This window comes from Lampetra fluviatilis, chromosome 34 (genome assembly GCF_964198595.1).
Source record: "Lampetra fluviatilis chromosome 34, kcLamFluv1.1, whole genome shotgun sequence".
Lineage (NCBI taxonomy): Eukaryota > Metazoa > Chordata > Hyperoartia > Petromyzontiformes > Petromyzontidae > Lampetra > Lampetra fluviatilis.
This window is the reverse complement of record NC_136308.1, coordinates 1,299,835-1,325,304: the sequence shown is the minus strand read 5'-3', so window position 1 is coordinate 1,325,304 and position 25,470 is coordinate 1,299,835. Positions and strand designations below refer to the sequence as shown.

The 25,470-nt window shown below is 48.5% G+C and overlaps 1 protein-coding gene across 1 annotated transcript in view; it reads left to right on the top strand.

Moving 5' to 3' along the window:
- Nucleotides 1-18,534, top strand: part of LOC144944273 (forkhead box protein P1-like) — a 345,410-nt gene extending 326,876 nt beyond the window's left edge. The window contains exons 20-21 of the mRNA XM_078872291.1: nt 4,744-4,818; nt 16,912-18,534. Coding sequence (XP_078728417.1) covers nt 4,744-4,818; nt 16,912-17,062 — 226 coding nt within the window. The 3' untranslated portion in view covers nt 17,063-18,534. The remainder of the gene's footprint in view (nt 1-4,743; nt 4,819-16,911) is intronic.
- Nucleotides 18,535-25,470: the final 6,936 nt, after the last annotated feature.

The following is a 25,470-nucleotide window of genomic DNA, read 5'->3' as shown; positions in this document are numbered from 1 at the left end:
CCCGTATTCTTGTGCAGGGAAATTGAGTTTCAGGTCCATACGGCGTACAGCCGTTTCAATACGGGACGAAAAAATGTGTATTTGTTTGTGTTTCTCCCTTGTGATGGGACTTTGTAGGATTAACGTTGAGATTTTTAAGGGCACGGGGTGACCACTACGGTCTGAATTGGTCTGTAATAATGTAGGCACTGATAACGGGTTGACAGGTTTGTAATCCGTTTCCAGGACTGCGTACATTATCTAAGCATATTTGGTCGCGGGGTTTTTTTTCCCACGAGCAAGCGTGTTTACGCAGACACGATGCCTCCTAATTGGTGTCTGTTTGGTGTTTTTAGACATCCGAACGCCAGTATTTACGCCAAGCTATGTAATAGGATTTATTGTAATGGACCATCGCATTGTCATTTTTTAGAGTGCTTTAACCGCGAGTTATCAACTCCCTGACTCCCTCGTGGCTGCACGTTGATGACATCGCACAACCACCTACTTAAAGCCCACGACTGGCGGACGTTATCACAATTCGGAACAGCTGCCTGATGATGTTGCCTGTAACCACCAGCGAAACGTCTTGTACCCAATTGTTCAATGTGGGTGGATTTCTCTCCAGCAACAACTTCATTCATTGTCAAGTGGAGGAGGGTGTACAACAAAACACGATCTGACCCAAAAATCTATTGTAAATCATGCGTTGTACTGTATTACATTGCAATGGTCGTGTTGCGTAACACTGCCTTACATTTTACACGGCTTTTGCATTCTTTGTATCACATTGCACCGTATTGTATTACCATTCCAACACCTTGCATTGTACATCATACACAATGCATTGCATTGTGTATGATGCCGCCACTTTGTAGTGTTTGTATTAGATTGCATTGTATTATACTGTGCATTCTATCATGTTACATTACACTTTGCATTTTATTATATTACATTACACTGTGCGTTGTATTGTATAACATTGCACTGTGCGTTGTGTTACAATTTATTATCACCTAAAGCATCACTGCGGTGGAATGTATCTGAGCCACTCACCATCAACGTGAAGCAGCGGTGGAAGTGTGAGGTTCACTGGATTTGGAAGAATTTACTTGGATTGTAAAACGGTGAAAACAACAAAGGACACTTGGCATGCGGTAACCCCAGGTGTGCAAGATCAGAGATTCGCCAAATTCCAAAACACCAGATAAACGTGCGTCTTTATAATTGATAGTTTCCAAGCACGCGTCCATCGTATGAAAAACAATGCTAGGGAATATGAGCTTTACGTTTCCTCGCGTTGACGAGTACATCTTAATCTCCACACACGTTATGGGAATAAAACATTGCCACGCGCATGAAACGTGCTCCGGTAAAAATTAATACGCGAGAGTACGGGCCCTTCACATATCCGTCTCTCCGCGTAATTTTTTTAAATAATTTCTCACACAAACCTTCGGCCGCTCGGCCTTCTGAGACATGCGTGATTTCAGCAGCATTGTTTCAAGACAAGCAAACTCTTGACCGGTTTTGACACACAGTGTCTCATCAGCAGTCAGTCTTCCTTGAATCAATGCTGGTGAACTGTCGAACTTACTGGCAAAGACTCGAGCCTCCGCTTACAATACAGAGTTCCAGTCAGTTAGTTTTGGGTTTATTTATTTTTACATCTTGTAGTTTTTCACGCTTAATGTGAATTCTGCCTTACTTGAGTTTGGCCTCAAGAGATTTTTCCATTAATTTATTTTCTTCATGTAGCCATTAAATTCCAATTTCAAAAAACACAATCATGCTGCACAACTGAAAAGGAAAACTGGACGAAGACTTAAATATCTTCTGAGTGCAATTCAGAAGTGATATTGTGTACAGTGTGATTAACAAAACAATTCAGTACATTCGTCCGTAACACTGTGGCCTTAACAGGAAAAATATAAAACAGACGACGTTTTGGCTATGACCCTTCTCCATGGCACATACATGAAGAATGCCCATTGCCCAACATGTCTCCCGATATATATATTTCCTGTTAAGGCCACACGGTGATATTGACGACTGCGTTGTTGAGTTATCTTGTTGATTGTGCTAGTGCAGCAGCAGCATCTCCAAGCAACATCACCAAAACAATTAGTTCAACGTGAGAGAAAGGGGTCTGAGTTATGAGAGAGAATTTGCCAAGTGGAGTTGCTGCATTGACTTATGTAGCATTGCACTCAAGTGTGGAAGACGTTAAAACGGCCAAGTTAGGGTCATGAAGGTCAAATGGGCTGCATCGCATTGTAGGATACATTCCGCAGTATTTCTGAGTGAAACGAAGTTTCTTCTGGGACTAACTGGGCGCCTCTTGAGAGTCCATAAAGTGTTCGCTGCCCTGCTCTGCCCCGATCAAATTTTACAGCGCTGAACGCTTTTACAACGTGTTCCCAACGCCGCATTAGCGTATGAGTATGTTAACTACGAATGGAAGGGTTGGAAAGTGTGGGCAATTGGCACAGTGTGTAGCAAAACTAAACTAAAACTAAACTATTTTTATTTTATCAGGTAAGGCCCACTGAGCTGTATACATCTTTTTCAAAAGCGACTTGGTCACAAATGATAGGCCATTGAAGTAAGTGGCTTATCACGTGGACATTTATCAGAATCTTTATTTATACTGGAGGAATCCGATGATGTCCAGATTGATAGCAGCCAAATATTCTAAATGCATGTTTCTGAATATGGAGGGGAAAACCGGAGAACCCAGAGAAAAATCTAAGCCACCACGGGGGAGAGCACGCAAACTACAAATATGCAGGCGTCAGGGTCGGGATCGAACCCATGACTTCCTGTGTACCAGACGATGTAGTTAACATCTCGCCAAGACACAGATACCTCCTCAAATCGATAATAGAATGAGTGGGAGCTGGGGCCAGGGGAAGCATTACGATTCCTTTCCACCACCAGAGTGAGTGGTGCGTTACTCAGCTAACGACTGTCCCCAGCTCAGCCGTGGCGTCACCCACGCCGATGCCAGAGGCAGGGCTGCAGCTACCCTACCTCAAACGGCAGGGAAATTAAGACATTGCTGAGCGGCTAATTAGACGCTGACCCTACACAGTAAGACACCAGTCACTTCGCTGTAATTACGCGAGCGAAGGTGGTGGGGGGTGGGGCGGATGGAGGCCAATCGCAGTTCACAGAGGTCTGCACTCTGCGGTTATGGAATTAGTTTGACCGTAAATTGGGGTTTGCCCCTTCACGAGATGTGGAAACTTGGCATCGCACCGAAACGGCCTCGGCAAGTGCCACGTGTAACACGGCGCTGCGGTGTTGATGCTGGAGTCCGCAGCGCAGCGTTGGCACTGCCGCTGTGCTGAGCAGCAGCGGTGGCTGTCCTGAACAGGAGCTGCGTATGCGTCTTTGAGAGGGAACGCACGTTGCGCTCCGTGCGTAAGCCCCTTACGCGAATGTCAACTAATTTTAGGAGAGAAAGGAACCGCGGTCAGGCTGCAGTCACGCAAGCGTGAGATTGAAATGTTTTTTTATTGTTTTTTTTTCCTCAATACGTATTTGGCTTTAAAGAGCACCATTTCAAAACTATCCCTTTGGGACATTTGAATCGCTGCTCAATAATAATAAGAATGCGGAACATTCGTAAAGTGCTTTTCCCATATGTTTAACTCAACAAAATTAAGCGATGCAGAAGGAATTATTCCATTGGTTATTCAATTATGTCTGATTTAGCTAATTCATTGGGTTTTGTGCACACGTGCGATAAGCACGCAGGCCCTCTCGCACACACACGCACTAAATCTCCCTGTCTCGTACGCACGCAGCGCGGAGCCTCTCTCATACGTCCACGTGTGTGATTTAATCGTGAAATTACGAAAAAATGTGGCCTCCACAGTGGTCATTGCAGCGGTGCGAACGTGCATGAACAATTTAGCGGTGAGCGGCGGCGCGGTGGTTAGCGCCCTGACGCTTATGGACTCGGTCGACCCGAGTTCCAGTTCCTGGCCGGGTCCAACGTCAGCGGCGAATATCTGAAGCGGTCCCGAGCCTCCCCTACTTCAAATGAACTTTAAATTAGTGCCCAGTGCGGTGCGTAAACACCGACACTGCGGGAGACAATGACCCGGCCAGGAATGACGTTGGCCGCACCAAACAGGGATTCGCCAGCAGCACTTGCCCCACGAGTGATAGAGTGATAGAAGGCGATAGAACGAGGAGGGGGAGGTTTTTGTCATTGGTATTATGCAGCGGTTTGCATACCGCACTACAAAGCCAGCAAACTACGGTTCAACTCCCTGGCCGCACTCAATCACAGTTACAGTCGACGTCCGAACCTGCATTGGGCCACCCTGGGTTCGACTTCCAAAACGCGAGCGCCTGGTGCAGTGATGTGGTCAACAGTGATGTGGTCAACATTGGCAATGGAGAGAAAAACGGTGGCCCGCACGTGCGTGGTCCTGGCCATTGGTCTTCAGAGGTGCTTACTCATGACGGCGCTTCGCACAGTCAGCATATACGGCTGAACCCAGGGCGAGGGGGGGGGGGTCACCTTCGTGTGCGTGCACGCTCGCGGCCGCCTGTCACTTCACGGTCAGCCGCGGGGTGAGTGTCAGCGAGAGCGAAGTGTTCTCACCGTGGATCCCCGACCTCCCCCTTCAAGCCCCCTTGTGTCTCCTCGCCCCACTCCCCCCCCCCCCCACGCGTGTCCCTGTGTGTGTGCGCGTGTGAAGCGAAACGCATGCGTGGTGGCACAGCTTTTGTTCTCTCTCCCCGTAGTCTCAATTGGACAGAGGTGGAGTCTCCCCAACCACGGGGACCTTGGGCTCCTATGAGCCATGCGCCTGCACACAGGTGCGTTGAGAACCTCCCCACCGCCGCCGGTTAGAGACGTGCGGTCACCCCCCCCCACGCCCCTCGCGCCCCCCGCGTGGCCCCGGCTCCTGCACTCACCACGTGTCCACGGCACCGGTAGAACAAACAGGGAAGAGCGCCAGCAAAGACGGGAACGGATCACGTTTTGCAATTAGGGAGGAGGAGTGGGGGGGGGGTTGCAGAGTGTTAGGCGGGAGTGGGGGGACGAGCGATCAGCAGTGGTGATGCTGGTCTATTGAGGGCTCTTGAGCAGAAGGGGGGTGGGGTTGGGGAGGGAGGGGGGGGCTTTTAATGTATAAACTCTCGTGAAGTGACAAGAGATGGGGAAGGGAGATAAATAGCAGTGGCGAGATAAGAGATGTAAACAAAGTTAGATGAGAGAAGAGAGAGAGATGGAGACGTGATAGGGATGATGGAGATCTCATTGTGATTGTTATATTAAATTCCCGGGTCTCTTGAGTTGCCTGGGATCCAATTCTCTTGCTTTGCTTTTTTGTCTAAGCGCTGCCACTGCAAATCAAACACTCACACTCTGTCCCACAACCTCATGCCTGTTCCGTTATATGTGTGACCCTCTTTATATTTGATCGAACAAAGACGGCCACTGCATCGCTCGCTTTCATATCAGGAAGCCACTGGAGCTACGTCGTCTTAAATCAAGATGGGAAACTAATTTCTTTAAAACTGATCTTGGTGTCGAGTTTGTTGTCCTTCCCCCGCACCTCCGATCATCACGGTTGGCTACGTACGGTGCGAAAGAAGTTCAACACACATGCGTACACTTCTGCTCTGCTGCTTCACATGCACGTCGCTGCTGGTGGCGATGTTCGCCTCCAGCAGCGCTCGCCTCCCTGTGGCCATCTCTGGGCGCAGGGGGGCCAGCAGAGACGCGTCAGGGATGTTTCACTTTTTGCGTTTCACCGTTGTCACAGACCACGTTTGGTGTTTAAGAATTGGAGGATATCCTTTTGGTAACCTCGATTTAATTGCGTACCTATTAGACTTACAGTGCTTAAAATGTTCCACATTGTCCCATTGTAGGTGTGAACATTAACTTAGTTATCACATTTACACATTTGCGTAACACGCGCACGATTGAACTTTTTTTCCACCAAGAAATCTTACAGCGATCATTTAACGTTAAACGAATACGCACATTCTTGCACAGAATTGCCACTATAATGGCCTGAAATAACCGACTATTAGTGACGGTTAAAACTGAGGATTTTATCTTTCGTGTAATTTATAGTTTGATGAGTAATTAAATAGGAGCGTGTTTTAAGACGTTCATTTAAATTCACACACTCAACTTTATTTAGAGCAAATTGTGGGAACGAGCGATAAATATGAGGCACAATTAAAACGATGGAGCTCCTGACCATTGTTTTATAACGCATTAATTATTCACGCGTGCATTGGATTTGAATCTTCAAGTGTCTTTCGTTATTCACTGCATATCCCTTTTCATCGTTGGTTTCGCTGCATTAGCCCAAGGGATGTTCGGTTGTGAAATGTTGCCGCAAATAGATGGTTCGTTCGGTTGTTGTCATTTTACCATTTTGCAACGGGGTTGTTGTTGTTGTTGTTATTGTTATTGTGAGGTCTTTGTTTGTCTCACTCGACCGGACAGCTTTAGTACCGAGATGTTCCAACAGCCCACACAGATGCAAGCAGATGGCCACAATTTACATGTTTAAAGGCCCAAAGCTCATTCTAACTTAATGAGCTTCACAGCACTATCGTTATTACTGGTATCTTTTATTTTCACTACGAAACTGTTATGTAATGCTACTGCTAATTGAAAGTAAATAGATGTGTGCCTGCGACTGCCAAAATCCCGATTTGAAAAGGAACCCCTGACAATCTATATTAAGACCTTAATCTGTATGTCTCAAAAATCTCTTAAGGCACTTACTGACAAGATAGAAAGCTGCAATTTGGTACATAGGTAGCTTTAATGACACAAACATCAGGACAAATCTGAAAATCCGTCATTTTTCATTTTAAGCCCCCCAAATATCGATTTAAAGTGCCCGTGAACATATTTATGCGTGTCATTCATAAACCGTTCAAAATTTCAAATTGCATTTTGTTTCCTTTGACAGAGCGTTAAACGGCAAATACAATTAAAGCGAGAGCCGTTGTTTCATCCTTTATTGTTTTTGAGATATTTCGGATTTAAGCGGTTTTGAACGAAAAAATACGCATTTTATGGTGTTCAAATCTGAATAATTAGAAAACGATCAAAGATAGGAGCTTCCCCTCATAGAATATTAAGTTCTTTATTTTTTGTTCTTTATAATAAAAGATAACTTAATCTTTAAATCGAGCAGTTTATGATGGGCACGCCTTTAAATATAACAAGTTGAATCAAGTCTTCAACAATTTTTTTTCTTTGCAGAAAAATCTAATTTTTTATGTCGTAGATAAAAATTGTAAAAAAAATCATATCAAGTTAATTATTATATTTAGTTAAAACTTTTGCCTGGCGAACACAGGCTTAATGAACTAGTTACAAATAAAGTGTAATATTATGTATGTACATATACATTGTAATATAATGTATGTACATATACAGTGTAATATAACGTACATATACAGTGCTGATAGGTAATGTCAGTGGGTTCTTACATAGATTGATTAAAAGGTTATTGTATCTTGTATCTTGATGTAATCAGTCAAAGTGTCTCCGCATTCAGATGAGCGTGGGGCAATGTTTGCCTCCATTTGTGGTCTGAAGCCAGAGTGGAGATCAGAATCTGAATATTTATTTTTACTGGGTGAATCCGATGAGCTATAAAGCTCTCTGTCACAGTTGCCCAGTAGGGGCACAGGGTCAGGACGTTACGACAACAAAACAAAAACACGATAGGAGTGCAAAGTATAGGAAAGGCGAGCAAATCACTTTTAAAAAAATTTACAAATAAAACTAAACTATTTTTTTTTATTTTACCAGGTAAGTCCCACCGCGCTATTCGCTTATTTTTCAGAAGCGACCTGGCCACAAACGATAGCACAACGAAGTGGCTTATCATGCGGAAATGTACAGCAGCCAAATCAGAGGTCGCAAACGGGGTTTGATTCCTTACCCGTACCCGTACCCGGCCGCACCAGGGTCGCAAATGGGTACCCGTATCCGGCCAGGTACGGGTTCCCGTTCCCTACCCGTACCCGTACCCTACCAGAAATGAGTGACAAACGGTGACTCACCAGTGACTCACGGCCTACCCGTACCCGGCCATACCAGGGTCGCAAACGAGTACCCGTACCCGTACCCAGCCGGGTACGGGTAGCCGGGTATCGGGTAGGGTACGGGTATCGGGTACCCGGTTGCGACCTCTGAGCCAAATACTCTAAACAATCTCATCTAAACGCACGTTACAGATGTTGCCACGGTGAAATGGGTAACGGCACACTGGACCTGAAATCCAGAGGTCATCTGCTCGATCTGCCGGCGTGGCAGTTGGGCAAGTTTCTAAAATCTCGCCCAACTCTGTGCACACCAACAGTGGCAATGGGTGCATCACCACAGGTCGTCGATTGGCCGCTGGCGCGCGGTGGGGTAAAGTGTGGATACTCTCCCGCCTCTTGCAAAGACGTCTGACCAGCGTGGAAGAAGAGGAGGCCAAACACCCTCTCGAGGGGCGTTCTATAGCCTCCCTCAGCCAGCAGTGGCATGAGCAAGAAATTGCAGCACTGCACCTTTGTATTACTCAGTTTAACGACGATGTGAAAGTGACACTGGACAGGATTGTAACTTGCAAATGTCCAACTAGGAAGGGCTGCTTTGCTACGAACTGAGCTGCATTCGCAGGAACACATTCGAATAAATAACACAACTCATAATCAACAGATATAATTCGAACTGTCCATTAACTCGTGCTGTGCAACTGTTATTGGCTCGTGAACTTCGCGAATGAGAGGCGAAGTCGCGAGCTCTTAGGGGCCGTCCATAAATTACGTCACGCACCTAGGGGGGGGGAGGTCGGGGGGATGAGAAATGTGACGTCACATCAAAATGCGCAACTTTAAATAAATATAGACAACACGTTCTACTTAATTAAATATACTTTTTAATAAATGTTTCCTCCTACAATTAAATACGCACTACAATGACAATAGTTTAAAGCGATTTGAAGCATGTTTTATTTTTTTGAGGGGGAGGGGGTCAGAGCTTTGTGACGTCATATTTGAGGGGGGGTCTGACTTTTTGTGACGCCGTGTGACGATAGGGGGGGGGGGTCAAAAATCGGGTAAAAAATCGTCCAAAATCGCGTGACGTCATTTATGGACGGCCCCCTTTGCACCGGAGGGCTCTTTGGGCCGCGTGGCGCCTTGCCACCCCCCCCCCCCGGGGTGCTGCTGGGGGGGGGGGAGCCGAGGCGAGGCATCTGTTTGACACGGGAGCAACGCGCGCGCTGACAGCGCCCTTGCAACACGACGCAGCCTCCCTCCTCCCCGTAATCACCATCATCATCATAATAATTCTGTCGCTGGGAATAAACCGTTTGCCACTCAGTGTGCTGCCTAATAGGGCTCTTAATATTACGCTTAGTGAATATTTCACGGTAGTGCGCTGTAATGTGCAGGCCTTCAGATGAAGCCAAAATATAAAGAAATGTCTGTCCTCAAATGTAAGGGGAATTGGCCAAAGGCGCCATAGCAGGGCCCTGTTGCAAAAGAGGATTGAGGTTCAGACGACAGTTGCCTGGATAAAGAAGCGACGATTGTGGTTGCTCTGATATTGTGTTTACGAGTATGCACTGTAGGTGAGCAGATTCCGGAATACTCATTACCTGTTGAAGATAGTATCGATAAAGGCAATCATCACTATTGTTATAAACCGTGTCTATGTTGAGCCCATTGGAAACGTGGCCCCTTGACTCCCATTCTCCCCCGTTGACTCCCCCCTCCCCCCTTGACACCCCTCCCCCCTTGACTCCCACCCCTCCCCCCTTGACCCCCCTCCCCTCTTGACTACCCCCCACTGACTCCACCCCACCCCCCCCCCCTTGACCCCCCCTCCCCTCTTGACTCCCCCCACTCCCCCCCTTGACTCCCCCCACCCCCCTTGACTACCTCCCCACTGACTCCCCCCCACCCCCCCCCTTGACTCCCCCCCCTCCCCCCTTGACCCCCCCTCCCCTCTTGACTCCCCCCCACTGACTCCCCCCCACCCCCCCCCTTGACTTCCCCCCTCCCCCCTTGACTCCCCCCTCCCCCCTTGACTCCCCCCCACTGACTCCCCCCCACCCCCCCCCCCCTTGACTCCCCCCATCCCCCCTTGACTCCCCCCCCCTCCCCCCTTGACTCCCCCCCTCCCCCCTTGACTCCCCCCCCTCCCCCCTTGACTCCCCCCCACTGACTCCCCCCCACCCCCCCCCCTTGACTCCCCCCCTCCCCCCTTGACTCCCCCCCCTCCCCCCTTGACTCCCCCCCTCCCCTCTTGACTCCCCCCCTCCCCCCCGTGACTCCCCTCACTCCCCCCCTTGACTCCCCCCTCCCCACTTGACTCCCCCCCCCTGATTCCCCCCCACCCCCCCCCTTGACTCCCCCCCCTCCCCCTTTGACTCCCCCCCCCCACTCCCCTTGACTCCCCCCCTCCCCCCTTGACTCCCCTCCCCCCTTGACTGCCCCCCACCCCCCCCCCACTCGCATCGCCCCGCCGCCTCACGTCGCTCCCGTCGGGCCGGGCTAATACGCCGAGCGGCGCGCGGGGGGGCACGTGTTTACACGCCGGCACGTCGTCGTTGTTGTTGTCATCCCTGTCACCGGCAAACTCCCCCCAGCCGCGTCGACGGCCCGACGTGCCCCCCCCCCCCATTCGGTGTGTCGAAGGGTGGATGAGTGGGGGGGGATTTAAGAAAGGGAAAGTCGAGGCGGTCGTTAATCCCCAGCGAAAGCAGCATGCATCACCGTTGTCCCCGGCCTGAAGTTGATTAATGGAGGAAGATTCTCTCCTCGGGTTGTCGTCTTGAAAAGAGGAGCGGCGGACAGGCGCCGCATGCTGATGAGGGCGTTGCGGCTCGCGCCCTCCATCATGCCAGCCTGCCCTGATTAGTTACGACTTGTTGGCGGCACTTAAGCAGCATGTGTTGTGCTCCATTATTGAATACTCAAGCAGGTATTCTGTTGGGACGCAGCGAGCAAGGCTAAGGAGAGAGCGTGTGTGTGTAGGCTGCCAGTCGCTGTCATGCTTTAGAGCTGGAAAGAGAAGCTACGCTGCTTGTTAAAATAATGCAGGAATTAAAAACCTGCAGTTGCGTCGATGTTAACGCTTGTGTGGGCGATGTCGATGTGTAAAGGTGTGCGCGTGTTTTTATTTGCAGTGGAGTGTGGTCAGCCCTCTGTGCTACGAACCCAGCGACCCACGTTCCATTCCCTCCGACGGGTTCAAATAATCCGTGGCGAATATCTGATCAGGCTCTGGGCCACCCCAAGGTCGAACCATTCTTAAATCTGGCACGGTGTGTAACCATTGGCACGGTGTGAAGGCAGTGGCAGCCAGGTGTGGTATTGACCAGAGTACATCCGTAGCGAGCGGTGGCATACCGGTCCAGGCAACCGCGTCCATGTCCTTGCCATAACGCACAACATCCACTCTGGCAATTGGCTTCTGAACCTCTTTTAGGTTAACTCAGACTAAAATGAGGAGGACTAAGTGTTGTGACGTCGTCCATTATCGGCGGGGGGGTGGAAGCCAAGGCCACCAATTTGTACCAAGCGCCGTGACACGAAACTCTGATGACGGCGCTGTGCGTAATAGGTGCTCGCTAACAGCACTTGCCTCACAAGTCACACACAGGGAATGGGTTGTCTCTGTGGTTGCTTGCTCGAGCTCCCACTAGTCGATATGCTTGGCCTTCCCTTCTACATACGTTCTACAATTGATGGTGAAATGCACCGTCTAATTTCGCTTTATTTGAAAATGAAACCTCGCCATCTTCCTATGAAGGCCACCCACGGGGTTCTCTGTGCCCCTTCTGTGAGAGGTGGTACGATCAAACTTTTGAGACAAGTGCTGTGTTAGCGAGTAGCAGCACCGGTGAAGGCCGGCACGCGAGAGGGTGTGGGTGGCCAGCACCACGCCCGGCCGCCTTTGTCTCCTCAGTGGTAATGTTTACACACCACACCAGCTACCCATTTTTAAGGCTGCGTAGACCTAGCGGAGGACCAGGAACGTTGCAAATATTCGTCACTTGTCGGTCGTGAGTGAGAGCTCGGGTCGCTGGGTCTGTAGTGCAGTGCACTAACCACTGCGCCACCGCTCCCCAAGTACACACACACACATGCTGTTTTGTTGCAACGCTAAAATATTGTGTATTTGGAGTGCGGGCAGAGGGATATGCAAATTGGTTTGAACGTACATTATACATCATGTCTAAATAATTTGTATGGCAAGTTTAAATAATTTAATTTCATGCATTTAAAATACGAGAAAGTGTCAGTTAATTTGCACGACAGCGGCAGCAGAGGGTGGACCGCAGTGCGGGGCTACACAACAGCGTCCAGACGCAGCTGCGGCTACTGCGGCTGTACCTGCTGCAGCAGCTGCTGTAGCTATTGCAGCTGTGCTCCTGCATCTGCGGCTGCTGCAGCTGCAGATGCGGCTGTTGCTGTAGCTGTGGATGCTGTAGTTTCTGCTGCTGTAGCTACTGCTGTTGTAACACCGGCTGTGATGCTTTGACATTTCCTAGTACGATAATTGTTGCGCATCTCCGAAATCAGCAAAAATAATGGCAATGTAGCCACTCCTGCTAGAAGGCGTTCCGTAATAGAGCACTGTGAGATTTTATTTTCAAATAAAGTCAGCTCTCGCTTGCAAAAATACATCGTATATTTCACCGCAGTCCTGTACAACTTATGTAGAAGAGTAGGCCAGAAATACCCACTAGTGGGACTATGCCCCTTCTGTCGGCAGTGGCATGAGCACGCAATCACAGGGCTGTACCGATACCCTTTTATAATAATTTCAACTTGTAGTGAGCAGCACGGAATTTGCTCACTCTCAAAGAGAGACTCAGGTGCAAGGAGGAACCACAGACAATCTGCAAAGGCCACGCAATGACCTGGCACCAAATTCCCTTTCCAAGTTCTGCACGTCTCTAAATATTGAGATGTTACGGGCCATTGAATGAGTGTTTACATGCCAGAGGAAACCGGAGCACTTTGGAGAAATCCCACGCATGCGAGAGGGGGGGGGGGGACTCAATCCCATACAAACAGAACCAAGTGGAGTCCACATTTTTGCCGCATTCTCCTGGCAAGCAAGCCAGGAGAATGCATCCACGGGAAGGGAATTTCTCCACGACGTTTGCGCGATCCGCCAACCCTCACTGCCTCCGTAGTGCTGGATCACAGGACCACGTGCTTAGCCACCACCGCACCACGATTTAATTCGGACGACTAAACAAAAATCGCCGCCCTTAACGCTGCGGCGGTCGTTCGAAACGACTCGGGCGACGTCCGTGCGCCCCTGCAACGCGGCAGTGGCAGCGACGTTCGTCCATCGTGCGGCCGCAGCGGGCACCGAGCGGCGCTCACCAGAGGCGCCGTTGGGGCCAATGCGACCGCCGCTTGACCCGCCGTTCCCAACCCCGACGTGAACCAAACCCCGGCCCCCGCGGGCTCCGTCAGCTCCCGTCAGTCGCTCGCCGTGTCGCACGCGACGCCGTCTCCCGAGACGACGTCGCTCCGCTCGGTGGCGCGCCTGTTTGCCGCTGTGCCGCCCGCACCGACCACCCACACCCCACCACCGAGCCGGCGTGATTGGCCTCGACGCCCGCTCGCCTTCCGTTATTTATCGCCGCCGTCAATATTTCATCGCGCGGGGCGGCCGCGCTAATCTGCGCTCGTCTTGTTTACGCCCGTATTGTATGTCAATGAGCGGGCGGGGAGGAGAGGGGGGGAGGCAAACCCGCCACCACACACCCCCACTCCCAACAACTACAGCTTGTTCTAGATTCTGTGAAGCTGTGAATTTAGATGCTGTGAATCTGTGAATCTAGATACTGTGAATCTTCGCAAGGCCCCCACGGGCCACTGGTGGCCACTGGTGGCCTTTAGCGCGGCCCCTGACGTGCGGCCCCCGACAATACACACAGAGTGACAACACTCCCCATCACCATCATCATCGTGCTGCTGTCAAACCCACAACGGTTTCAAATGTGTGGCGGCCCTTACGCTGATGACGTCTTATGGACAAAGGTGCATCCCTGCAATTGCTTGCTCACGCCACTGGCTGGCGGAAGTTGCCTGCACCGCAGGAAGCTCAAGAGAGCCCCCCTCTCGATTGTACTTTGGCCTACTCTTCCATTCCAGCCACACATGCGTGGTGCCAATCAATGAGCAGCGGTTGAACCCATTGACACTGCTGGGTGGACAAGAGGCGGAGGGCTTCCAGCAACTTGCACCATTGTTGTTTTAAACACCGCCTATGGGGGTTGAACCCGGTGACCTGCGGATTGCAAGTCCAATGGGCTGACCATTTACATCGTGACAGAATCCCAACACAAACACATCCTCGATCGAGACGCGTGAGCAGAGAAGTACTTGTTTGTTACAAAACAGACCCTTGCCTGTGCATTGTTCAAATTGCCCCATACGGCACTCAGATTGACCGAGGGGTAGACTTATGATAGACACAGAGTGCATACATAGGTAGATTAGAGACCGCCAGACAGATAGATTATACTGTGTACAGAAAGATAGATAAACTACTGATCGCGTGCTGCTAAGCGCTGCAGTTACTCTCCGATGACGGGCACACACTCGCGGCTCCGCGTGGATCCCTTTGCTAAATTCATGGGCGAAGACAAGATTCATAAATGTAGGGAGCGTATGGCCTGGCTTGTTTATTGATATGCGTGTTTGTGTGTGCGTATTTACGAGGGGACTGAATATTAAATGCATGCGCAGTCACACACGCGCCGATTTACATTTCGGGAAAGTGACCTCCAATATCATTGCACTTATTATTTTATATATACAGTATCAGGGTTAATATATAAACAGGAATTGTATCGAAATAGATTCATCGCTTGTCATACTGTACATACAGATGTATGTGAGGGTTATGGATGGGTGCCCTCATTTCAGATTACGGAAATAAAAAAATAATCAGAAATAGGGCCTTAACGCAAAATTTGAGATGGCAACGATCAGAAAGTACATTTGAAAATGTCCTTAAACATCTCAAAATTCGAAATATGTTCTTTATTTGAAGCTTGTGGCCATGTGCGTATGCGCGTGTGGGCATGTGTGTATGGGGAGTGGTGGTGTCGTCTCGTGGTTATCGCACTGCGTTACGAACCTGGTGACCCGACTTCAATTCCTGCTCACGGTCAACACCAGTGATGATTTTTTTAACCAGTCAAGGGCAGCCAGGCGTGGCGCTGGTCACCCATTCTCTCGTGTGCCAGGCTGGCATTTATAGGTGCTCGCTAACAGCACTTGCCCCAACAGTCTGTTAAGACTACACGGGGGATCTTTGTCTTTTATATATGGACTCGCCTTTTGCCCATTCAAGGACGGGTGTCTCGCAGTAAATCTGAAACTTGCAAGCGAAAAGCAGACCGCGACGTGATATGCATTGCATCAATTCGTGTGCAATTTGTAAGGGCGCGGTGACACAGACCTTTTTCATGTTAAGGTTATAATCCCTTGTTCATCATGACGTCCTTTTTACTTCCATGTCTCAATAGCGGTAGGGAGATCACGTGACGTGAGGGTTCTGCCTTTGTAGTGAGGGTTGTAAGTTGACGCCGAGGAGGGGGGAGGAGGCGCCTCGCCCCCCCATGACGAGTGACGTCAGCCGCTAATTATTATCAATGGCGGGGGGGTGTCCATTTGGAGGACGTCACCTGTTAATGAGTATTAATGAGGGGGGCTGTTCGGTGTGGAGTGACGTCACCTGCTCATGAATATTAATGGTGGGGAGGGTGCTCCATGTGGAGTGACGTCAACTGCTCATGATTATTAATGAGGAGGGGTCCATGTGGAGGACGTAACCTGTTCTTGATTATTGAGGGGGGCTGGTCGACGTGGAGTGACGTCACTTGCGCATGATTATTAGTGAGGGGTGGGGAGTACTCCATATTGAGTGACGTCACCCGCTCATGATTATTAATGAGGGCTGCGGGGGTGTCAATTTGGAGGACGTCACCTGCTCATGAATATTAATTAGGGGGGCTGGTCGATGTGTAGTGACGTCACGAGCGTTAAGGACAGACATTCCTGGGTGATTATAGTAGGTATGTGTCTATTCATATATATGTACAGGTGTATACACTTTATAATGCGTATGCATTGGTAACGTTACATAGGTGATGTCTGCTAACGTCATATCTGTGACTGTACACAAAAGCAGCAGACCACTGCCAAAAATGTTCGCACAATTCCACATTACCACGTGGCCAAGACATTTTTACTGCAACAGTGGTATTACTGAATGTGAACGACCTTGCAAAAGCAGTGGCCACCTTTTAACTCGTCTTCAAGACAAATTATTAATAGAGGCCACGTGAAATATTTTGGGCTTGCTTGTTGTGTTGGCAAATGTTTATTTTAGTCTGATAATTGTTGCCAAAAATTAAACGATATCTCCTCTACTGGTTCCCTAACAGCCCTGCTCGGGTGTGCTGGACAGATACCACGTGGTTCTATCTCTCCTCGATTCACAAACCCCACCGATTTATTCCCAGCCCGTGTTGTTTGGCTGACTGAGCAGTGCATATTTACCACGTTGTATTTAATGTTCCTTCGTCTCACTCTGTCTCTCTCTCTGTACCTCTGTCTGTCTCCTTTGTCTCTGTCTCTCTCACGGTATCTTCCTCCATATCTCTATGACTTCCTCATCTCTCTGCCTCACGCCGTGTCTCCGTCTCTCTCGCCGTCTCTCTCTGCCTCTCCACGTGTTTCCTTCTGTTACTTTCTGCCGACGCTCTCTCCATCTTTACATCGACTTCTTCCTCTTTCTCTTCCATCTGGCTGGCTACCTCTGTCTACGCACATCTCCATCTCTCTCCGTCCCTCGCTCCCTCCGGGCCGCATGCCGCGCCCCTCCGACCACAGACATCCCTTCCACGTGAAGGAGGAGCCGCTGGAGATGGACGACAACAACGTCCCCATTTCCCTGATGGCGTCGGCCCCGCACAGCCCCGAGCTGGAGGATGACAAGGACACGGAGGAGGAGGAGCCGCTGATGAACGACGAGCTGGAGTGAGAGGGGGGCCGCCGGCGCCGACTCGGCGACGGCGTGAGGGGGCACGCGTCCACGTCCGCCGGCTCGGAGAACGGCGGACGGGCGGAAGGGCGGCGCGTTGCTCGTTGCTCGTGCGTTCTCGCCCCCCCCCTTCCCCAGCGACGCGATCCTCAAAAGGCCAACCACCACCACCTCCACCGCCGCCCACCGCGCTTACTACGCAAGGTGGCGGCAGTGCTTGCTTTTCTGGACCGAAAAACGACGAGAACAACAAGAAGTCAGAATACGTGACGTATGAAAACAAGTGACAAACTGCCGTGAGCAGCGTACGCACCCTGCACGCCGATGATGTCTTTTGTAAAGGATCGGATGGTCCCACGTGAACATTGTGAGGTGGTTTGACATCGCCGTGGTCACAACGGCGGTGGTGCAACAACGGTGGCGGCGGCGTCAGCGACGGCGTGAAGAGCATCTTCTTCTCGGTCGATGCTGCATTCAAAACTCCACGAGACTGTGAAATCTTCCATTTTGCTTTGCGCCCCTGCGGACGGGAAGCCAGCATCGAAGACAAACGCACGAACGGAGCGGGCGTTTAACCCAACCTGAGGAGGGTTTTAATCAAAAACGACATTGCCAGTATTAACTCGACGTGAAGTGTACATTCTGCGGCCGTCTTGTTTACGGTCCAAAGGCATCCGGCGTCACCTCCTCGTTTTAAACACCGGCTGTAGCACTTACCGGAGCGCAACTCTCCTTCGCCGTGTTGGGAGCCGTACCGGCTGGGGGCCAACCTGCCGGCCGGTTAAACCGTGCCGCCAATTTTACACGGAACTGGTCAAGCTGAAGTTGCTCTCGAAAAGTTGACACCGACTCACGACGCACGCGTGGTGCGCGCATTGACTAAACGTGCAGTTGTAGAATACGGTTATTAATGTTATTTGTCGTTTTTACTTTTGCATTTTCTTTACAAAAAAAAACACACACACTTTCGAAAAAACTAAAAATTAATTGTCGTGTATAAATGTTTTAACGTGCCAAGTTTGCGTTGGGGTAGGTGCATTGCCCAGCTGGTGAAGTGTTGACATCCTGGCTCTGGCTTGGTGTGTGTGTGGCACACTGGCAGTGAAACGTGCGGCTTCACAATACACAGGGGAGCCACTCAAATGAATATGAGGAGGATGAGTGGTAGTGGCGACTGGGCAACTCAACTGTAACGCTACGCCGAAAAAGCCCTCTGCACAAGCTGCGGTGTGTAGTCTGTCTGCATAACCCGATCTCTTAAGTGCCGCTTTACCTCTGCTCACCTCCGATGTTAGAAAAATACAAAAGTCCTCATTTCTTTTGTTACCGGTGCAAACCAAAGGTTTACCGCGGCGTTCCAAAATGCTCAAAAAACAAAATGCTTTATCTTACACCGTCTACCTGCCCTGTGAGTGGCACGTCTACCAAATTGCTTCACGGACGTCTCTGTAGGATTGCAGAGAGAGAGGGGGGGGAGTGAGGGGGGGGGGGGCCTTGGCCACCTTTGACACTGACCCCGCCACGACAAGACACGACAGAGAAACACGAGGATTGGCGTCCAGCGACCGCGCGTTTGTGGATGTGCTCGCCGGAGTGTGTCGCCCGCTTCTGGAACGGACGGCGCTGAGAAGAATACGCACGTCGCGTAGCAGAGCAAAACGAAACAAACACACGAGACTCGGTCTTGCGGGGATTTACCGCGCGGTGGCAAACGTCGCGTTCGAAATGTCGAAAGCGCTCAACGATCCCTCAAGCGTGTTTCTCTCTCGCCGCCTGTGCACTGCCATCGTCTTCGTCTCCTTGCTCGCCGTACAAGAGGGATTTGAAAACTGATTTTTTGTTTCCGTTAAAAAATATCGCAAGGTGTTAGGAATTTCACGGAGCAAGGTGGCATGATCATAAAGGAGAGAAAGATGAATTGGCAATGCTAAAATAATTTCTTGGGTTTTTTTTTAGCTAAGTTTGAACCCAATGGGAAAGGAGATAGAGTTAAGTGGAGGATGGTCTTATTAAATAATAATATAAATACAGGTATACATTGTGTCACTGGTATGTCAAATTAAAGCACTTGTGTTACACTCAACAGACCTCTACAGTTACTTGCTACTAATAAAATCGCTACCTGATTGCCAATGCTTCCTAGAGACCAAAAAATGTATCCCAACTACAATCCCTCTAATTATCAACAGACCTCAAGTACACTCTTTTCACTCTGTGTCATGTCGCCAGGTGCTGTCGCTTGCTCATGTTTGTGCACGTGTGGTGTTTATGACGGTTGGATTGGATTCGTGGTGATGGTGAGAGCTTAAAGCCTGGTTTCCTTTCGTCTAAATGTCAATCACCGATCCAAACGCGCATTTAAATATATTTAAACAACTAACGACGACATTTAACAATATTCAAGCCGTTCTCTTGAATTACAAAACAAAAAAATAACAACAGTATTTAACTCCAGAATTCTGGACACGTGATTTGTTTTCAAAAATATGTTTTGTAATTTTTTTAAATATATACGTTCACTGTTAAATTAAATATTTAATGGTAAATATTAACGCCCCCTTTTGTGATGGTTGACCTTAAATTAAACAGTTTCAGTTAAGTTGTTTTCGTTTAAGTCGATATATGTTTGAATTAACACTGCGCACCCCTATTTAAATGGTCTTGACTGTAGAAGTCAGTCGCTGGTAATTTATAAAATGTTGTCTTTTGAATACACTCATGTTGAATGCTTTCCACAGGCAGCATAGGGCCCACATGCTTGGAAATTTGGCTTTGATTCACCTTCGGTCATTTGTGCTGTTTGCCCGTATTTTAAAGACACACCATTTGCTGTTATCCATATTTATTTCGCTCGCTCTTTTTTGCCAAGTGTAATCTCTGAGATTGCCAAAGATGGTTCGGATATACAGTACCTTCTTTAAGTAACAACCAAATAGCAAGACGCGGGCCCCTTTTAAGGAGGTGGCAAAGAAACTATTCTGTTGACCAAAATGCATTGCATCCAAAAGGCAAGCATTCCCTTCACGTCAGGCGAAGTGTAATGAACCAAAGTTTTCTCTCTGCGACCGTCGTTTAAAAAAATAGCGGTAAATGTTGACACTTAGCATGCCCACCCACCCACCCGCCATCCCTGCCTCATACTACCACGCTCAATTCTCTGCTATGAAATCTCCGCGGCTCGAAGCACGCCGCTAGATCCGTTTCTGTTCCAATTCACGGAGCGCGTTGCGTCGACGCAGAGGCCCGCGACCTCCTTTTCAGGGCCCGGTCGAAGGCGACAAACGGACATTGCGAGCAAAAAACAAACAAACAGACAGACGTTGAGTTCATAATCAACGTTTTTGGTCGCGAAAGCCTACGTGTTAAACAGACGTTGAGTTATTGAAGCGAGATACGTTGTCGAAACCGAGAAATATACCTTTTAAAACAAACAAAAAAGCATCGATCGTGATACTAAGATGTACGCGTCGAGTTATCCGTAGCGCACGTGTGATGTTGACGGTTTAACATTTAATTTTGAGGAAACCGTTTTTGAAAAAAAAAATGTTTGTCTGATATCCATGCATGATGTAACATTGTGTGATTGTTGTGGATTTAAAATCGGGTTTAACGCTTTCGCCGGAAGCGGAAAACCGTGAAGATGTTTATGACGTGGGGACGAAGAATAATTACAAAGAAGTTCATGCATTTACTGCCCTCCAAGCTCTCCGTCGACTCAGCACTAAATGAGCAAAGCTTTACAAAGGATAATACCTACTCTAGAGCATAGGGTGGCTTGTCACAGTTACAGTATTTGGGAAATTTTACGACAGAAAAAATTCTGAAGTGAATAACGTAGTGTGGTGATATTAACTCAAATGCGACCCTATATCTTTAAACAAACAACACACACACAGGTGTTCTGTTAGCGAGTAGGCGATAGCTTAAAGCTCGAATATAAGTCGCATATTATTGTAAATAAGGTTAATGTGTAATTATGACAACATAACACACAAGCGTGACATCTTTAGAATGCATACCTCAACTAGATTAAACCTCTTTGAAATAAAGTACAGTTTGCACTTAGCTGTAAAAATAAATTTGCATGATTTTAGCAGATACACGTTAGTTTGTATATTGTTAGCCTTTGAGGTGGATGTTTGAAAACAGTGAACACTTCACTTGTGTGTCGGTGATCTTAACGATGTGGCGTTTTGCTCAAAGCAAAAACTGTTTTCTGCTTCTTTACAAAGAATTCCTTTGTAGTCTATATAATTTTGTTTTTATTTCATCGCAAGAAGTAAATGTAATATCCCTCTTACCAACCTGTTAACGACATGGTATTGAGATTATACTGAAATACATGGAAAAGATGTGTTTTGATGTACTATTATCGTTCCCGTTGGAATTGTTTTCCACTTTCGTTTTAATTATTTCTTGTTGTTATCATTGCATAGGTCGTTTTTTGTTTCGTTTGTTTTTTTTTTACAAAATTGCTTCTTCTGTATACTGTAGTAGATATGACTTAGTAAAACGAAATGGCTTGGTATTTGTGACAATGCTTTGTATTTAACTGTCATGCTCGTAGCTGGAGAAGAAGCCCTGAATGCATCATATGTACTTTAGCTTAACATGAAATCAGCTGTACCATTTTACATTTGCTTTGAACTGAATAACACATTGATAGCTCTTAGTTATTAATGCTTGGGCACACCTTTGTTTTTACATGTGACGGTGTAATCAAGTGGAGGAGGCTCTAAGGCTCCACTCACGCAGCTCTGGCGGAGTGACACACCACGTGATCCGAGCTTGCGGAGAGATGAGTCGATCCATTCCGATGTTTTTTTTACTTTTACGGTTTATTTTCTGTGACTTAATAAAAAATCAAGATTGGACCAAAACGCCAAACGGAGTATCTGATACAGTAACGTGTAATTCGCAGCTTAAAGGTCTTATGATTTTTATTCGTTAAACTTACCTTTTTAAGTGCCAAGGATAAAAAAAATGATAAAGTTTAAAAAAAAATAAAGTGGTTGAACTTGGTTCGATATTCGGTGTGTTTCAATGCGCAGCTGGACTCACACCTCCGAGGTCACGGAGCGGCCTGCTGTGAACCCACTCACCAACTCGCTAACGCTCACGCCCTTCTACAGGAGATTTGGGCAGCGATCTTCGAAGAGTTGGGAGCACCCATGCCTTGCCCCATCACACGTGACCTGTCGGATCAATAAGCTGTGGTTGTTGCCATTAAAACCGCAGGACACATTTAGCAACTTGCAACATCATCATTTCCAACCTGTGGAGGATTGCAAGTCCAGTGTGCTGAGCATTACACCTCCGATTGCCGCAGTTGGCTACGCACGGCGTGAAAGAAGTTCAACGTGGGTACGTGCGTAAGGCGTGGCAGAATCCCACAAAAGCAATGCGAACGTGACGCCTTCTCGCAGCACGGCTGCAGTGCGGGTAGTCGAGTCAGGGCCCAGCTGTGCGTGACTTGCTGCAGCCAGGAAGGCGCCTTTGGCCGCTTCGGAACTCCGTCGAGCAGGGCGCAGTCCACGGCGAAGATGATCGAACCCCAGGCGGGCGAAGTCGCAGTGTCCTCCACGAGGCATTTGGTTCTTTGTTGACGATGAGGGTGACACCTCACGCCACAATAATCATTTCGACGAGGAACCATGGACGGGAGGGAGAGGGGAGTAGCCAGGCGGTGAGCCGGTGCCAAATTACCCACCCCCCCCCCCCAGCTCTGCAGTCCTCTATATATCGAGGTGTTATCAGCCATTCAATGAGTGTTTACTCGTGGGAGGAGACTGGAGCACCCAGAGAAAACCCACGCGCTTGAGGGGGAAACACTCAAATCCCACACGGACAAAACAGTTGCAGTCCACATTTTGCTCTTGCCGGCTTCTGTCGTATGAATCGTCTACAGGATAACGCTGCAACGCTTTCATTTCCACAACTTTCCCAAACTTAATTCTGCAGAGGAGCTTTCCATCACTTCTGAACATCATCTTCCTTTATCTAAACAGGCGCTTTATCCTATTTAAACAGCTCAATTATGTCACCTGCAGCGATGAGCGGCTTTAACTTTAGTCTGACTTAAACATAGCAGTCATTTTGCATGTAATTTTAGCAATTTTTGTTTTATTTTATTCTATACTACACCGAGTTTTTTTCTGAGACCCGTGCATACGAAACCTCGCCAGACATGTCCGTGGCATAGTTTAGCTGACTTTGTTCTGTTATGGTGAATTTTTGTTTGTTTCCTCAGCTGTAATGATAAGGCGTCATCCACATTACATAGCTCTGATTTAGCAAGCCGGACTTTGTCGCCCCACACCTCTATGGAGCGCAGACTTGGTGGGTCATGGCACAGATAATACCGTGTGCTTTGGGTTGCGGCCTGCATTATGATGATGATGACTACGGTACAGTATCAGTATATTATACGACGTAAGATCAGTGACAATCGTATCTTCTTTCATCGGCGGAGATTATTTTGCTGCGATAAATTTCCACACGATAAGCCGGTTTGCTGAGCTATCATTTGTGGCCAGGTCGCTTCTGAAAAATTAGTTCATACGTCAGCGGGCTTTACCTGGTAAGATAACGATAGTGTTAGTGATCTGCTTACCGTTTCCTATACGTTGCACCCCGGTCGTGTTTACGTATCGTTTGTTGTAACTTTCTGACCCACCCCTCCTGGACATCTGTGAAAACGAGCGTTATAGCTCATGGAATTCCTTCAGTATTAATAAAGAATGTGATGACGGTAGACACGCACACTTGTTGACGACGTCTCCCGCTGAGGTGTCGCGATGTCAGGGCCATGCTTTTAATTTGAAAAAGGCAAAAAACGACAGTAAATTGCTAAATTAATTGCTATTAGTTTTGGATCTCAGGGCTCCACCTTTACCTCTTAGCTTGAGATATCACCATCTGACCTAAGCCTGCGTTCATCCTTGTTAAGATAATATACGATGGCTTCCCTCAACTCGCTTAAGAGAGGGGGATAACAATTCTAAAATCCGCACGGATGAACAGCCCTGCTTCCCGTGATCAGCTCGCAGCACCGCAGACTGGATCCTGCTCACGAACGTTGATCTCTGCGCAATCCACCAACCCCGCCTCCAGAGCAGCGAATTCCAGGCGTGTTGCCACAAAGCAGCGGGTTTGTGTTCAACGCGTAGTAGGAGGCTTTCACGACCAATATCATCCATAATAGAGGGTTTTTTTGGGTTAGATCGCGTAAGTATATACGTGTGCCGTTAAACCCGCCACCACCCGACACAGCCAATTAGTAAGGTTTGTGTAGTAAACAGAACGTGACAATTTGTTACTAGTACAGCACGCCGGTGTGTTGGAGAGCAAAGTCTCAACATTTACAATCTGAGCAATTACCTCCGAAAGATAGCCGGTTTCATAACCAGCTAAGGACGGCGCTGCGTCGACTGTTAGGCTGAGGCAATGTGGCTTAAGATGAAGACACGCTGTGTTCGCACGCTTCGGGCGTCAGGGTGAGCGGAATAGATCGCTGCTGTGATGAAACCTTCACAGCCAACACGGGCATCGCATACTTACCGCCACTTTGTGACTGTGCGGCAATGCTTGCAAAGCTGTGATACGAAGCCAGGGCCTGGGGTAATGTCAGCGGTAGACAACAAATGAAGTCTAAGACTCAGAAATGTTCTTTCCTAGCTGTCTGTGTTTATTAAGTAGCAGCGGTGCGTTGGTTACTGAGCCGCTTGCTGCTGAGATAATTCCCACGGCGGCAATGAATTTTGCTTTAAACAACTTCACGACGGTTACCTTTCGGAGGTAATTACGAAAGCATTTTGCCAGCGTGAAATAAAATGTAACGGCCGGTGTTGGCCGAGGTTCACAAACAAATATCTGGGGTGGAAGCCACCTGGTTCCTACCTCCCTGTACTTTGACAGAATTCTACAACACGAGGAAGCATTGTTGACAACACTTGCAGGAACAACGTGAGGAATCTCTGCCCGCACGTGGCGAGATGTTAACTACCTCGCCTGGTCTACAGGAGGTCGTGGGTTCCATCCCGACCCTGACGCCTGCTGTATATTTGGAGTCTCTCTCCCCGTGGTCGTGTAGATTGTATCCGGGTCCTCTGGTTTTTAACTTCCACATTTAGAAACACGCGGTCACAGTATTTGGCTGCTATAATATCCACGTGATAAGCCAATTTGTTGAGCTACCATTTGTGGTGGTCAGGTCGTTTCTGAAAAAGAGCTACACAACTCAGTGGGCTTTACCTGGTAAAGATTTAAGAAACAAGTGAAACACATCATCGACAAACGCGCCATCCATGCACATCCTGGCGGTGCCGGTGCGATCCGTAACAAACATGTACTGCTGCTTCTTCGGATCGGTTGAAGCTACAACACGTTTCTAAACTGTTGTGTTTCCT